Genomic DNA, 16146 nt, shown 5'->3' on the forward strand with positions numbered 1-16146 from the left:
TATTCAATTAATGTCTTTAAAGGAGCATGAAGGAGACTGAGAGTGGGCAAAATCATCCAATCATGCAAGAACGTATAACTAAGTGTGTTTGTGCATGTTTTTCAATACAATTGGTCACATAAGTGTGAGTGTGTGGTGTCGTGTTGGGAGCGGTGTGTTTTTCTCTTCTTCTGTATATTCTCCACTAAAATCAACTCCTTTATGGATCAGCAGAAACATTTTCTGAAACCATAAGCGTGCTGTCCCTCGGTGTGTCCTCCCCCCGTTTGTTTCTGACTCACACACTTACTCACAAACGGAGATGTCCTTCACATTGGTGCGCTGGTTGTTAAATGTAAAATGAATGTCAAGGGACTCGCCCCAGAGAATGAGCCGGTCCTTTCGGGGCCGTGGCGTATCGCAGCTGGCTCCATGGCTTTCCGACATGACAAGGACATGTCACGCTGAAGCTCTCCTGAGTTGTTTTAAGGCTCTCTCGACCACATGTTACACTCTCAGTGGATGTTGTGATATGTTAGCAGAGCTCTCCGTGACAGTGAACTCAGCAACCATGGCGGATTTACAGTATGTTTACATTCAGCATTACAGTTTGCCTTAAAGGTTCGGTAAAATATTTATTCAAATTAATTTCTCCTCTCATTTGTCATCTCTTTCTATTACAATATCTCCGCAGATTTGTTTTCTCACCTCTTTATACTCACACCTTCTTCATCTCTTGTTTCCCTCATTCATCCCCTGATACTTTTTCTTGCTGCTGGCTTCCTTCCTCATTCTGCCTCCCTACTGGTCTGTAAGTGCTGTTTTGTCACACAGACTCCCTTTGTGCTGCTCCTGTTACACACTCCCTTACCTCTCGCTACATCTCTGGCTGAATGTCTCTCTCTCTCTCTCTTTCTCTCAATGCCACCACTCGCCCACAGGCAAAGTCATCCCGGGTTGCGATGCTCCCCCCGTTCACTAATCAGATTGTCTCATTGAGTCATTTTCCAAATTTCACTAATTGGGTTCTCCTGCGATTAAATCAATAACAACCTTCATATTAGAGTTATGTCCCTTAATGAGTCCATTTGTTGACCAGAGGCTAATAAGGTCTGAGTTGTTTAAAGATAGCCTCAACTAATTGATGGGAAGAACTGAAACAATGCGTCAATCAGGAATATAGTTCAGCTCATTTCTGCTTTTGACTTGCAGCCCCCCTTAAAAACAGATTATACCGGTGTGGTTCATGCATCAGACTGTATAATTCGTGAAACGGCTCGGCATTAACATTAATGAAAACTCCTGGGGAGCAAAATGAAATCCATTTATCATTGACTGACAAATCATCTTCCTCCTCAGCAAGCGTTTAGTTTTACGAGTGTTGATTGTATTCAGGATTTGTGCTGAGGAGGCTTGTGTATGCTTTTGTTGGCTCATCAGGATATTCATATCTGCCAACTGTGTGTGCTTCCAGAGCCGTTACGCAGCCCACGGGAGCCTCACGCCAGGACTCAGTCAAAACAGAATTAAAAACATAAGGTACAACATGCTGCAATGGAGGGATACGAGGACACAGGCCCTTGCAGCAGCTATCAAGCAGGAATCGTTCACAACGTTTTCCCAGATTCGAGCGTCATGCTAAGACCCTCCACTGGAGCTCGAGTCTGCACGAGGCTTCAGCTTGATAAGGCAGTGTGTGGATGAATATAAAGTGGGCTGGAGGAGTCTGATATTGGGACTCATCCCAATCGTAGTCCTCCAGGTTAGCATGCTATCAAAATGGGGTCTTGTTCGAAGCACCGTTGTCTGTTTGCACACAGCTGCACTTCTGTGATAAAGAGGAGAGAGGTTTGATAGGGGAAGCCTCCTGTCGTTGGCGTCTCTCTCCCTGTCTCCCTCTAATTCAATTCAACATAAACTGATGTTCTAATGTCAATATAAAACGTGATGATACATTCTTGCTTCTTTTCTGCCTTGCAGCTGTTTTGTATGTCTGTATCAGTGGCCTGACAGTCCTCCATCTGGGTTGTTAAATATTGAATTCCTTACTGTGTGGAAGTTGCATTACAAGTTTGTATAGTAGTAGAACTAGAGAGAAGATGTCTCTCTCTCTCTCTGCAACTGTCTCTTGCTTTCTGTGCCACCACCAAACACTCTTCCATGCTATGATGTTGTACATTGTTTTACCTCTTTTACCTTACATCAAGGCAAACCATGTGTTAGAAGAATGCTCCAAATAGTTTTCCCTTGTGCCAACTTTTGCATGCATATCTAGTTATTTCAAAAATATTTGTATTCCTATTGAAAATAACTGCAGTATTGGTACGGTTAATCCTTTTGTTTGGTTTGGCACATACTGTTGAAATGCACATATTTCTGTAATTTGATAATATGTTCCTGTATACAAGCCATACAGAAGGGGGGATGAATGGTGATGCAGAAAATATACATTTTAAATGACAGAGCTGCTTTGCCCCATCCTCCCATCCCAGTGTTGCCAAGATTGAATATAAGAAGTTATTACCTCACATACATAAAAACCCAGAATTAAGGGGGCACTTTTAATCCTCCCTGCCTGGATATAATAAAGTAAACAGGATGTTTATCCAATTACCAGATCATGTGTACCGTTATCTATCGTGCAATTACCGCTTGGAACCTACTGCCTCCTCGTTTAACTCACATAAGTAACAATTTATCATTCAAAAAACAATTAAAGGCGCACCTAAGAACATTCACCACTTGATGTATTCTATTGATTTTTAGTCATCTGATTTTCTTTTCTTTTTCTTTGTATGACTTAAGTTGATTTGCATAACATAACATATATCTTATCCTTCAACTGTACTGAGCATCTGACTGCACCATTTTATTGTTTTTTACTTTGTTGTACTATTTTTAACTTGGTTTCACGATATGTTTTGTATGTTTTTGTATGTATTGTATTTTGTCCTTTCTGTGGACCCCAGGAAGATTAGCGGTCGCTAAGGCGTCAGCTAATGGGGATCCAATAAATAAACAAATAAACAAATAAATGTTTGTTGTAGGACCAAACAAAAGGCCTGTGCTTTTAAAAATCTCAACTACATATTTAATTTCTAGTGTTTTCCAAAGATTACATTCATCAACAGGAGTCTTCAAATAAAATATTATGGTAAGCGGTTGAGTTGTGTCTGTCTTAACTGTTAGATGGCATCATTTTTGTGTATGTTTGACTGTTAGTTTTGGCTTCCCCAAATAATGTTTTGTTGGAGCTAAAAAACACATTAAGTACTCATATGATGTAAAGTAAAAATATACTGAATCTGCCATCAATGTCTAATTGTTGGATACATAATAAAATGGTAGCATAATTGTCTTTGAAGGAACCAAAGAGGGGAACTCTGGGTTGTAGGTGATGACAGGAGGATCTACAGGAACTTCCTGGGGGCTTAAATGAGAGCAACAGTATCCCGACACCTGGCGGTGACTCCTTCGGAATTGTATTGCTTTATCATTTCATGCATATCTTTGTGCACTTGAAACTGAACAAGAGATACATCAGCCACATTTGATACATTGCTACGATGTGTAGTATGTATACAATGTAAGACCACATAGCCTATATGTGTCTACTTATATCATGTCCCATAATCATATTGGTTTGCAATATATATTTATTATAGTTTTTAATATAACATTTTTTAAGCAAGTTTGTGTTACAGAGACCCTGTGTAGGCCTAGTGTACTTAATTTTACATAAGAACCATTGAACAGGGTGTTTTTTATAGGCCATCTTCCAAATGGGATTTAACATTAATAAAATACACTATGGTTTATTTCTTTCACTCTTTCCATAATTTTTTTCGATTTTATAAACAATAACCCCATGCAATGTTTTAGCAGGAATTCAGGAGACAATGAGGCCCTTGCCTAGGCCTGCTCATATCTTTATTTAATATTAAGGAAACCATATCAGTAAGCAATGTGGCCCTCACTTTGCTTTAGCTCAGTGGGGTAAGAGGGCCGTCCTGCAATCGCAGGGTTGTGGGTTCGATCCCCGCTCTCCCCATTAGTTGCAAGTCGAAGTGTCCTTGAGCAAGTACTGAACCCCCAGTTGCTTCCCGGGCGCTTCACCGCAGCCCACTGCTCCTTAATAACTAAGGATGGGTTAAATGCAGAGAACTAATTTCCCCTTGGGGATTAATAAAAGTGTATATTCTATTTGGTAGATGGAGGTTCTCTCATGTATCCCATGGCAGTGCCGTCTCTGTTGAGTATCTACACGTGCGTTAAAATAACTTTGCTGTGACAGCGAGTAACGGTGCAATCAAACAACTCCCGGTTTCCTCCTGCGGGGTCCGTTAGCGGTCCTTCGCCCGCAGTTTGAGAACCACTGTCCCGGACTGGGCGACCTCTGCTCTCCGGCTCTGTGCCTCCGACTCCGCCTCCCTCAGCACCAACGCACGGAGCGGCCGTCTCCCTGCCTGCCTGCCGCCACCCCGAGCCCCTTCCCAGCTCCAGCCCGTGCGCCCTCCCACTCCCCGAACCGGACTACTTATGTCCCGACGCGAATCCGCCACTCTCACGCCAAACGCGCTCCTCGTATTGCCGGAAGATAAAAACAAACACAAAGAGAGAAAGAGAGAGAGAGAGAGGGAGAGAGAAGAACAATTGAGAAGTAGCTTCGACAGGCAGGAGCAGCGGAGCTGTGTCGGATAAGTTTTTTTTCTTCTTCTTTGCCCCCAGTTTTCGGCCCCTCGGCGGGGCAGGACAGCAAGGGCAGGCCGGGGGTGGGTGGGGGAAGTAGACCGTAGGATGTGGATCTGGTACCTTCTGCTTGGTTCGTGGTCAAGCTCAAGAACTGTTGGTAAGTTTTTTTAAAGCACACGGAAACTACTCCGCCGACACTATCTTCAGTATACGGGCGATGTACAATGTGTTTAAATGCTCTCTGTATGGCTGGTTAAAGCTCCACTGGTAGGAGGTAGTGGTGTTGTTATTTGTTTAAGTCGACGAGTGGCCTCAACTCAAACTAACTGGAGCAACTTCTATGGAAATAAGTTATCTGACTTTTCCTTCGCATCGACTGAACGGTGTTTCATGTCTGGAGATGTGGATTTGAAGCTGCACGCGCGATGTTGCTTCGTGCACGTCGACTGGATGCATGCCCCCCTTCACGAGCGTCGCTTCCATCCCCACATCCACCCGCTGAGACGGGGTTACAGTTTCCTCCGGCTTACGGTTATGACGGAGAGCTTGTTGACAGGGCACTGTTGACAAGTCAATCTGTTCCTCCGGCCCCGCCATGGCCGCTTGGGCCCCTGGTGGAGGACACGTGTACGGGACAGTGTGGATCCTTTGAACTATGCTGGTCTCCCAACCGGTGACACGCCTCTGGTCATTAGTCATTACAGTGGGCTAAACAGTGAGTAATCACGGTGATGTGAAACACCTGCGTGGCAATCAGTGAATCAGAGGTAAGCAGCCTCAAATTAGGTGAGATCTTATCATCTTTTCGCCTTTTCAATAATCATCTGCTCTGCATATAGAAAGGGCTCCACATGTGTGGACTGTATGCTGCACGTTCTGGTATAATGAAACTAATTAAATATGTATGTCCACTGTGCCGGTGTTTAATACAGTAACTCCTATTACATGTCATCCACCTGCATGTGTAAGGTACTTTTTTATTTTCTCTTACGAGACCTTTTCTTATGTGTAAAAAAAAAAGATTCAACTTTTTTTCCACTCACATTTTTTAATCACATCTACAGCGCATAGTAATGAGCTAAACTGTTATTGTAGGTGCATTGAATGTGCATCGCTAAAACAGCTCTAAGATGCTCCAGGTACTACTTAGGTCCTTTCTGGGAGATGTTTTGACATGATACCAGAGGCACAGGAATACCAGAATAATGATGTTGATTTCCATTTAGCAGCTTTGGGTTTCAGGGTTCTGTTATTGTGGATGCTGGCTCACTGTCATGCGGTCCTGGCTTACTGGGACACTTTGATAAACAGAGAGCCATTTGAGGTTATTAGTAACACCTGTTCATGTGCACATGAATATATGCTTTTTTCAGTGCAAGTGAAATGTAAATATTATATTGGGTGTGGAAATGAGATTTCGTGTTGGCCGCCAATACCTGCCCCGTTTGCTCTTCTGAGCATGTACACATGAGTGATGTCAGACATTTACCTGCAGTAGTTGTCGGCTTTGAATAAACAAATTATGCTTCTGTCTTTTATTAGCTCTTTGCCTGACCAGGTTAAAAAATAATGTCAACTGGACTCTGTTTGTGTGTGCTGTATTGGTGCCCTGGTCCGGATGCAAGTTACATATCATTGCTATTACCAGCCACTTTCGTTCTTTAGTCAGTAGAACATTGCCATTTATTATTATTCTGGCTATATATATACAGTTTATTGATATGTTGCCGATGTGAGTGCATTTCATTCCCTTCAGTGTCACGTGGAACCGAGGAATCCCAACACGGTTGTTATGCATGCTGTAATCAATGAACTCACATTCACACTCAACTACAGAATCATTCATTTCATACATTTCCACAACACTGTCCAAAATCACTATTTGGATTTTGAATCCCTCGAATGGAATATGTGAGTCTTGCAGATCAGCGGGTTCACTCTTCCAATGAATATGGCTTTAATACTCAACAATATGTAGATATTATTGTTATTATACTTAATGAGCTGTACAGTATACAGAATCATGTATCAGCTGGCTCAAGCCAAATTTGAGGCTAAAAATACATTAATAGACTGTACTACATTTCGGAAATTAGCCATACATATCTGGGTTTGATGCACAGCTCTAAACAGTTCAAAAGTGCTAAACTGTTCCAGTATACGTACAGCATCTGTTCCATGGTAATGATGAGATATTGAATGTAGTAAAGACTTTCTGTGGGCCAACTCCCTTTCAGAGGATGCTTCCAGACTGTGTGCTCTGCAGCCTTGTACTCACACTCAAAGCTGCAAGACATAAATCAGCTATTATGAGATTTAGCCACACATGTGGCAGCCTGCAATTACATTTAAGATGTTCAGCTGGTCTGCCAGGCCCTGCACCAGGGATGATATTGATATGAATCCAGGAACAATGTCAGAAAAGTTCATTACCTTTGCAACAGTTATCTTATATACCATATTGTACATTGCTCTAACACAGAGGGCTGCCCTGGTCAAATGTCCTTTAATGTAGAGGTACATTTGACACATTTATGTTTATACTGTACTTGGACAGATTTGTAAAACTCTTAAAAGATATATTGAAATATTTACTTGCTGCAATCCCACAGTTTGATGCGTTTAAGCTGTAACATTGTTTGTGCTGCTCTGTGTTACCAAGCCACACACACACCGGCCAGCTGGCCGCATCTTTTCCTTCAGAACCAAAGACACACTATTCCTGTCATTTCAACGGGGAGACAGAATCACATTGTTTCCGCTTATTACCTTCGCATTGAAAATGCGGAAGGTTATGTTTTGATCGCCGTGTATTTGTATGTGTGCGTGTTATTCGCATAAGTCAAACAGTATTGAACCGGATCGCATGAAATTTGGTGGGATGATTGGTTATTATCCGGGGACCATTTGACTAGATTTTGGGATAGATCGGGTCAAAGGTCAAGGTCATGAAAAGGTCAACATCCTCTTTTTACCATAGCACGGTCAATTTTTATCCAATTGGCATGCAACTAATCCCAAAATGTTCATAATTCAATGCCCAATCTTGTGGTATGCGCTCTACCGAGTGCCCATTCTAGTTATTTTTTGTATTTCTGAACTGTGGCGTCCCAGCGACAGCCCACTAAACCTCTGTGTCCGTGCTTATCGTTGCGTGTCTTTGCAACAGGAAAAGAGGGAAAGAGATGTTGTGTGTTTGCGCTGGCTGACATGGTTGATGTGCGTCCAGCCACAGTCGCACAGAGAAGGCCAGGGATTAAGGAGGGCCAGCGTGGCTTTGTTTCCCAGAGCTGTTAAACAAAGCCACATGACTGGAGTCAAGTTTCAGACGATGGTAAAAGAGCGGCGTTAAAGCAGGGGTTGGTAATGTTCTTCTAACTGTTGGGTTGTATTTGTTGAAATTCTCTCTGCATCCGACAACAATCAATAAAACGAATGCTCTGACAAAAAGAAACTGAAACGGTAGTTGTCGCGTCCAATCCTTTACTTCGGGCAGAATGACCAACCCGATATACTGTAAGCATACATTAGTTATCAGTCAAATGTAACAACACCTCCGCATGTCCCATGCTTCCGACCAGCCCAGCACATGTGCACCGTGTGGGGCCTTTCACCACCAGGTGGACTCCATCTTGTGTTTCTCTCTGCGTGGGAAGTCGGTTCTGTGTTAATTCTCTTTGAGCATCTGTGATCTACAAGTCATGAAGCTAAATGTTTCATGAAGCCTGGGGTATGTGGATCGAGGAGTACAATTTAGTGGAAAAGGTTTGGAGACAGCTCATTACATATTGATTTTAGATTGATCTTGGCTAATTTGCCATGCAGTGATGCACATGTTTTGTTAATCCCTGACGTCTGCCTGCCTTGTATTGATCCACCACGTTCTTGGATGCCAAGATCAAACAGCAGTCTTGGAGGAATCTGCCTTTTTAGAAGAGAGTTGTTTTGAGTAGACTTTAGGGTTTTGGCAATTTGTCCACTTGTGAATATATGGCACTCTTGCTTTTCACCCAATACTGTATAGTGTTTGCTCAGCACATATTCTATCAATAGTTATTCCCAGTGGAGGTAACCATGAGGACATTTTGTGCGACACATGGATTATAACTGTCCACAGTGCCTTAGCTAAAGGCAAGGGTAACTTAAGATGTGCTGACAAGTTTGCTTTCTAGTGTGAGAGAGAGGCAGAGTGCCTGATAATATATAATATATACAATTCAGTTTATGAACTTACATTGTATTTTATTTAATATGTATTAAATAACTATTTTCAAGGTAGACGTACCCCCATCTGAGAACCACTGCTCTACAAATGCCTGACCCTGGAGTTGTTGATATACCGTATGGTGATTCAGTCGTGGAATGCAGACTTTGGGCGAGTCGAACTTTGCATGGGGACTCAGAGTTGTGGATCATTTAGTTTGGAGCTCGCAAAGCACATTTGCTCATTTGTCACCTTGGATCCCCCACTTTTATCTTCATCTAGGACTGTAATGAGGCAGCATGCGTCCCCTGTGCCGCTTTGCCCGCTGTCAGACGAGGAGCGGACACTGGCCGGCTGACAGCTGGCTCCCCTGCTGTCCCCCGTGATCAGCCGTCATTTGCTGGACTCCGTCTCACAGCCACCGTGGCAGCCAGTGTGGACAATGACAGGCTATTTTGGACTGGAATTTCAGAATCCTGCTGTCAAACCAGCCTCACAAACGCCCCCTTAAAGGTCAACAGACACCCATAGAGAAACACAGACGACATTAGGGCCACCTACCCTCTGTGTGTGTTCGACCCGGGGAAAGTGTACGTTTGTTTTGCTCGATGTTTCACTCAACTCAAAGAATTGCTCCTTTTGTCATTCGGGGAATTCAGGATAAATAAATGCTGTTTCCAGGTGTTATCAGCCACAGAGGAATCAGGCCGATTGTAGTCAGAACACTGACAAAAACAAACAGTCTGACGTAATGTCTAGACAGAAATATGTTGATGAAATAAAATACAATTATTCTGTGTCAAATATTTAATGTGATTTTTTTGAATAATTATTCATTTTCTAATTATGTAGAAATCTACTTTCTCTTGATATTGTTTAATCATCTGCATAGGAACATTTTAGGTATCAGCTGCCAAATGCTTGCGGTAACGAGCCTGTGCTATGAATATGCAAATTGTCTTAATGGCATTGTAGGTAAAATCTGTGTTAGAAGCACAACGTTGCTGCTGGTGCATTTATCTGCAGGATTAGATTAATCTTTAGGATTACAGGGACTTTTGTGGAACTCTTTTTCTCCTTCTATTACACAACACAAGGATTTAGCATTGCTCAATAGTCCAGGGGTAAACTCCGAGTCCGAGGCCCCCCTGGCCGAGATGCTGGCTCGTGAAACAAGCCGCCGATTGAGGTGCCGCACAGTGCACTTCCCCTGTCTCAATGTGATATCGCTGTGTGTGTTATTGATAGTAATTGGAGAGATTCCATGCCATAGTTGTGCCAAGGAGATCTTTGCATGCCACGATGTGTCTTACATTCCATTAACCTTATTCTCAGAGCAAACCAATTTGGCAGGCATGTCGGAGCAGACCAATAAACCCTCCATTACACTGATATCCATCCCTATCCACAGAGGAAATGTGCAAGGGAATGATGTGACCCGCCCTCCTCTTCGCACCAGACATTGAAGTGACGGTGCCAACAGAATTCCCTTCACCTGATATTGCGTGTTCGCTCGCATGGACACAAGTCTGATTGAGCAACTCCTCAGATGAAATGCCAATCTGGTGACGTACACGCTATCATGCACTTGAGGCGTCTCCACCACCGGGCGGGTCCAGACATAAATAAATAAACAATCTCAATTTGGCGGACTTGAAGTAATTGTGATAATTACTTTCAGAGCTTTGACCCACCACCCCTGGATATTGATATTGAATTTTCCATTTTTACATGCACGAAAAGCCGCTCATTTTCTGCAGCTGAATCCAAAGAATTAGTCTGTGTTAAATTGATGATAAAAGGGTCACGGCAGGCAGGGGTAATTTGAAGACTGTTCTGAGGAGGAGAGGTGCAGTGATGCATGACTCCACCTCTGTCATGTCACAAAAACACGGCTTCACCTCTTGAGCTTTCAGCCCGCTGCTTCAAGTGTGCACTCTTTTCTTTACTTCTCTATTCGGTCCAGTCAGTGTATATCATATGTGTGCGTTTGTGCTTGAATAAGGTGCTGTGAATGCACTATATGTGTATATATATATATATATAGTCGTGGCTTCGGTCATTATAGGACCGAAGCCATTAGTCTTGCCCGGGTCTACTGTGTCAGAGATGGTAATTGAGTCCGTCTCTGTGCAGCTTTCTCTGATGAGAAGCTGCAGGCCTGAGATTTGACTAATTTCTTTTATGCCTTGGACGATACGTCAGCCCGGCCTTCCTGGGCCTAATGACTCCAGATACTTGATGAAGGATTGGTGGGATTTCCAAAGACTCTAAAGGAGCTTTCTATTTATGTACTTCAAAAGTTAGTGCACGCTGGAGACTTCTCTAATGACTTTCATAGGCATTTGATGTCCTGACACTTTACCGTGGATCAAAAGTGGTGTGTGCATATATGGAATATATATATATATATATATTTGGGGAGTCTTCTTTTATACCATTAAACTAGAAAAACAACATAATCTTCATCCACATCAAAACAAAATGGAGGTATGAACAATTAAAAAAAAAAGTAAATTATAATTATATTAAGTGTTAATTTGAGGAGATTAAACTACAGTGAAATAACCAGAATGCAAATATGTCATGCCCAGCCAAAGGCACGTCCATCATTCCATCAGACGGGGGATGTGACCTTTCTGGTGCAAGTGACATTTACATAACGATAAACGTGCGACCGCTTTTAAAAATAAAAGGTTCCTCAATAAGCGCATGCTTCTGTAGATGCCCTGACATATGCACGTTGCCCACGCAGCCCCCAGTATGGTTGAACATCGTTTCTACAGAAACCAGTCAAGCTGGTAGACATCACATTTCACCCTTGTGTGAATCTCATCTCCACCGTGTCCTTCCATGGGTCAGGAGCTCTTCTGTCCCGAAAGAACAGCACAGCATGTTGATGATGACGGATTATGGTAGATTCCTCCTTGACTGACCTCTGCAGCCAGCCACACATCCTTCACAGCCCAAGCGCACACTCACACACACACACATAGACAAGACATGTAAACACTTGCATAACTGGTGATTCTCAAGTGTGACAGTTGGTGAAGGAAAGTAAACTCATCCAAGGTCAGACGCTCACATATGGAAGCACATACGTGACCACATATGTTACTGACCCTTTGGCTCACATCGGCACGAGTGAGTCTGGAACCAATTAACTTTTCATAAACTCACATGAAGGCAAACAAACCCTTACGGGAAATAGGAAAAGAAAAGGATACTTCCAAAAACAAGCTAAACGAGCGGGAGCCGCTTTCTGGAGGAGGCCACTTGTTTTCATTCGGTTTGCTGTGTTTACCGATGCCGCGCAGAGCGCTTTGAGCAGTGTGTCTCCGTCAGACTCTCCCCCGTCGGCCCCACCCACAACCACCACCGCTCGTTCCATTTCCACAGAGAGCTGTGGCTGCAGTGGAGAGAGATGGGCTGCGCTGATCACCGATGCCCAATGACGCGCGTTCAGTCTCCTGGCCAACGAGCCGCGAAAGCGCTGCCGTCTGCATTTCCTTTGGTTTTCAAAGGACAACCGACATCGAACGGCAAGCGAACGATGTGTCGGAGTGGCCGGGGACGGTGACCCCGCGGAAGCGACGGAGGTTTCAAGGCGCCGCAGCTCTGAGCGCGAGTCTGCATGTGATCTCCGATCTGTTCCGCAGTGAGATGTACACTACCGTTCAAAAGTTTGGGGTCACTTAGAAATGTCTTTATTTTTCAAAGAAAAGCACTGTTTTTTCAATAAAGATAACATTAATCAGAAATACACACTATACATTGTTAATGTGGTAAATGACTATTCTAGGTGGAAGTGTCTGGTTTCTAATGAAATATCTCCAGAGGTGTATAGAGGCCCATTTCCATCAACGATCACTCCAGTGTTCTAATGGTACATTGTGTTTGCTAATCGCCTTAGAAGACTAATGTCTGATTAGAAAACCCTTGTGCAATTATGTTAGCACAGCTGAAAACAGTTATGCTGGTGATATAAGCTATACAACTAGCCTTCCTTTGAGCTTGAAGTTTGAAGAACAAAATTAATACTTCAAATATTAATCATTATTTCCAACCTTGTCAATGTCTTGCCTATATTTTCTATTCAATTTTCAATTCATTTGATAAATAAAAGTGAGTTTTCATGGAAGACACAAAATTGTCTGGATAACCCCAAACTTTTGAACGGTAGTGTAAATGGTTTCCGTTTATAACCCTCAGGGCATCGGGAGCTTCTTCTCAATGCAGTGCCAGAGTACTTGTTAGCCATTACCACGTCGAGGTCTAGGGCTCTGTCTGTGAGTGAGTGGAACAGAATTAAGGGACTAAGTCATGCAGCTGGACTCTCAGAAGGCAAGGGACATCAGGTGAAGCAGGCTCACCAGCGGAGATGAATGAAGTGGCAACGGGGGATGGGGGGATGGGGGGGGTGACACCGTCATCACGTTGACATGGACTGACTGTGTGCGCAACAGAAAATGAACATCTCCCAAGCATCCGCTTTGTTCCACTCAGCGGAGAGAGGATGGCTCATCACCGAGCGGGAGGAAATGAGACGTCCCCCATGCGGTGAACTCGTGGCCCGGACTGTAATTACCGGTTGGAAAAAGAAATTGGTCACCAGGTACTCTCGGGACCTTTCTCATCATCGCCCGTGTCATTTCCTGTCGCGTCGCTTCTATGTCCAAGTTAGCCTTTTAAAGACAGCGCATGGACTGAAATCGTATCGGATGACCTTTTAGTTACAATATCGTCGGCCGCGGTGAGAACTATTCACGACACCCGTTCACTTTTAAACTGAAACACTCCATTTTGACTCATTACTATTCAGTTGAGTAGATATTTTATTATACAGAGAAAAACAGAGAGGTGGCAAGATATAGAGGCGACCACTGGCCTCATCTGCATTCTGTTGAAATAAACATTTGGCCTGTAATGCTCCCGTCATTTCCCCTTTACCCCGATTCCTTCATGTCGAGTCTCTATCTCACATCCCTTTACGTCGCCTCCCCTAACCCTGCTCTCTCTCTCTCTGTTCCTCTAATGCTCAGTTTTGGCAGATATCGTTGATTAACACGGATTTTCAACCTCTGCAGTGACTCCATGACCTGGCTACACAATTAGGAGCTCATTACTGGCTAACACACAGACGAGAAGACAAAGCCAGTCTGCGCCTTTTGTTGAACCCTCTCTGCATCATTTCCTCTCTCTCTCTCTCTCTCTCTCTCTCCCTCCCTCCCTAGCCCGAGGCTCTTTTTTTAAGTAAAAGGATGCAACTTCTCCCTCTGCTACAGTTCATCTGATCCACGCTGCACAATGAGCCTGTGTGTGCTTAGAAGAGTTAATGGTTAAATATCAAACCTTTTAGCGTTGTCTCTATAACATTTAATGTGCTTCCATCTCATATACCGATGACTTTTGAGTTAACGCATCTCGTTTTCTGGATCATTGAGCATCTCTAACGTCAGTGAATGCCCTTTTAAAAACTAGATCGTGGCTGTTTTCCTCCTGTTGCCGCTGTCTGCATCAGTTCTCACGGTCCGGCTGTCTCTGTGGAAACGCCCGTTTGCTCGGCACGGGGTCTCATGGCGGCGGCCGATGAAGAGCGTGTGCTGTTTACCGTTGTGTTCTGCGACAGCGTGATGTAACAGACGCAGGTCAGTGTTGACATTTGGGTCTGTGCCGCTGATGGGCCACGGTGGGGAATCCGACTGAATGGAATAGATGCGTTTGTTGGACAGGAGAAGCTTTCTCCTCGGGATGGATGAGGAACTTGAGCCCAAAAGAAGATATTTGTCCGACTGTCCTTGTGTGCACTTGTGCGTACATCTCGGTCGTTGTACTTTGTGTGCAGTGTTATGTCTATTGTTTTCCGTCTGAGTGGGAAGCAGCTTGCCCGCAAATGTCATTTGTGTCATCGTTCTCCTCCTCATCCTTCCTCCACCCTATTTCCATCAGCACCTCCTCGCTGTGAAGGTAATCCCAAGGTGATGGTAATAGGCTGGGAGGCTGTTGAAAAAATGCCACTGTCATCTATTCGAGGATTAGATGGACAATTGCTTCTCTAAAACCCAATCCAAGAGGTGAAAACAAAACTGCAACAAAACAACTTTTCTCAAATTCAATATACTGCCAACGTGGGAAAATGCCATTCCATAACATAACCACACTGGATCGTACGAACTCTATTTTGAGCCTCGGATTTTTATTTTAATAACCACAGACCAGACTCATAAACAGTTAAAATATACTAATGCTATGGGATTATAGGCTCAGTATGAGCTGTGCAGACAGATTAAGACTAATTTGGCACGTCACTGCTCCAACAATCCAAAGGCACTCAATAAAGTGGCCATTGCAAGGTCCACTTCATCGCAGAGGGGCTGCTGATGATGACATCAAGACAGAGGCCAATGAAGCATCGGTGTTGTGCTCATGTTGACAAAGAGCTTTGTTTGGCAAAGTAAGCATTTCTGGTTTCCATTTACCTTTATGTATCCATACGCAAGAACACAGATATAGCTTCAGGCAATCGGTTCAACAGACCTCTGTAATTAATTTCTTATATTAATAACATACAGACACAACTTTCCGCAGCTCCATTCAGAGAGATTCACTGAATAATATTCTCCACGGACCGTCCCGTCACCCTGCATGAGTTTACATCTCGCTTTGCAACAACCTTTACCTCTGTGTATGCATGGGTGTTTTTTATTTAAAATCAATTTTTAGTGGAATCTAATTTTTGTATATGTTTTGAATTTTATTAGCATTATATAAACTTACAAATGTAGTTGATATTGACACTTTCCAAATAATGTGTACATTGTTGCTAAATAATATTAATAATAATAATAATAATAATGGAAATAATAATATGTATTATTTTTTACATTTTTATTTCATTCAGTCAATCACTGCAATACAATACAACATTATTCTATATAACATACAAAACAGAAAGACTGAAAAGGTATAGGTAGAAGCAAAAAATGCTTATATATTCATATCCTAAATTATTAGAATCAAATTATTATTCTTTATACTCGTAATAATATTTCAGGATTACAGGATTTCTGCTGTTTGGATTTGGCGCTGCCCTGGCTTATCGGAAAATTAAGGAAACGGTGACAGCCAAAAAAAAGCCCCCGACCCGACACGATTGACGGAGTTTGTTTTGAGAGTTGTTGGCACTTGATTACTTTGGTCAACCGTCAGAATGAATGACAGACTCGTGAAAGCTCTGCAAATGCAAAATTTGAACCTATTGGCAAACGGCA

General features: G+C 43.1%; 1 protein-coding gene across 4 annotated transcripts in view; it reads left to right on the forward strand.

Annotated features, from left to right (window-relative positions):
* The first annotated feature begins 4421 nt into the window (after positions 1–4421).
* The window catches only part of ldlrad3 (low density lipoprotein receptor class A domain containing 3), a 70090-nt gene continuing 58365 nt past the window's right edge, over positions 4422–16146 (forward strand). The window contains exon 1 of one of the 4 annotated variants that reach the window (XM_056416694.1): positions 4422–4828. In XM_056416694.1, coding sequence (XP_056272669.1) covers positions 4777–4828 — 52 coding nt within the window. In that variant the 5' untranslated portion in view covers positions 4422–4776. The remainder of the gene's footprint in view (positions 4829–16146) is intronic. The other 3 variants (XM_056416695.1, XM_056416692.1, XM_056416693.1) reach the window with 3 other exon arrangements.

Source organism: Pseudoliparis swirei, chromosome 6, assembly GCF_029220125.1.
Source record: "Pseudoliparis swirei isolate HS2019 ecotype Mariana Trench chromosome 6, NWPU_hadal_v1, whole genome shotgun sequence".
Taxonomy (NCBI): Eukaryota; Metazoa; Chordata; class Actinopteri; order Perciformes; family Liparidae; genus Pseudoliparis; species Pseudoliparis swirei.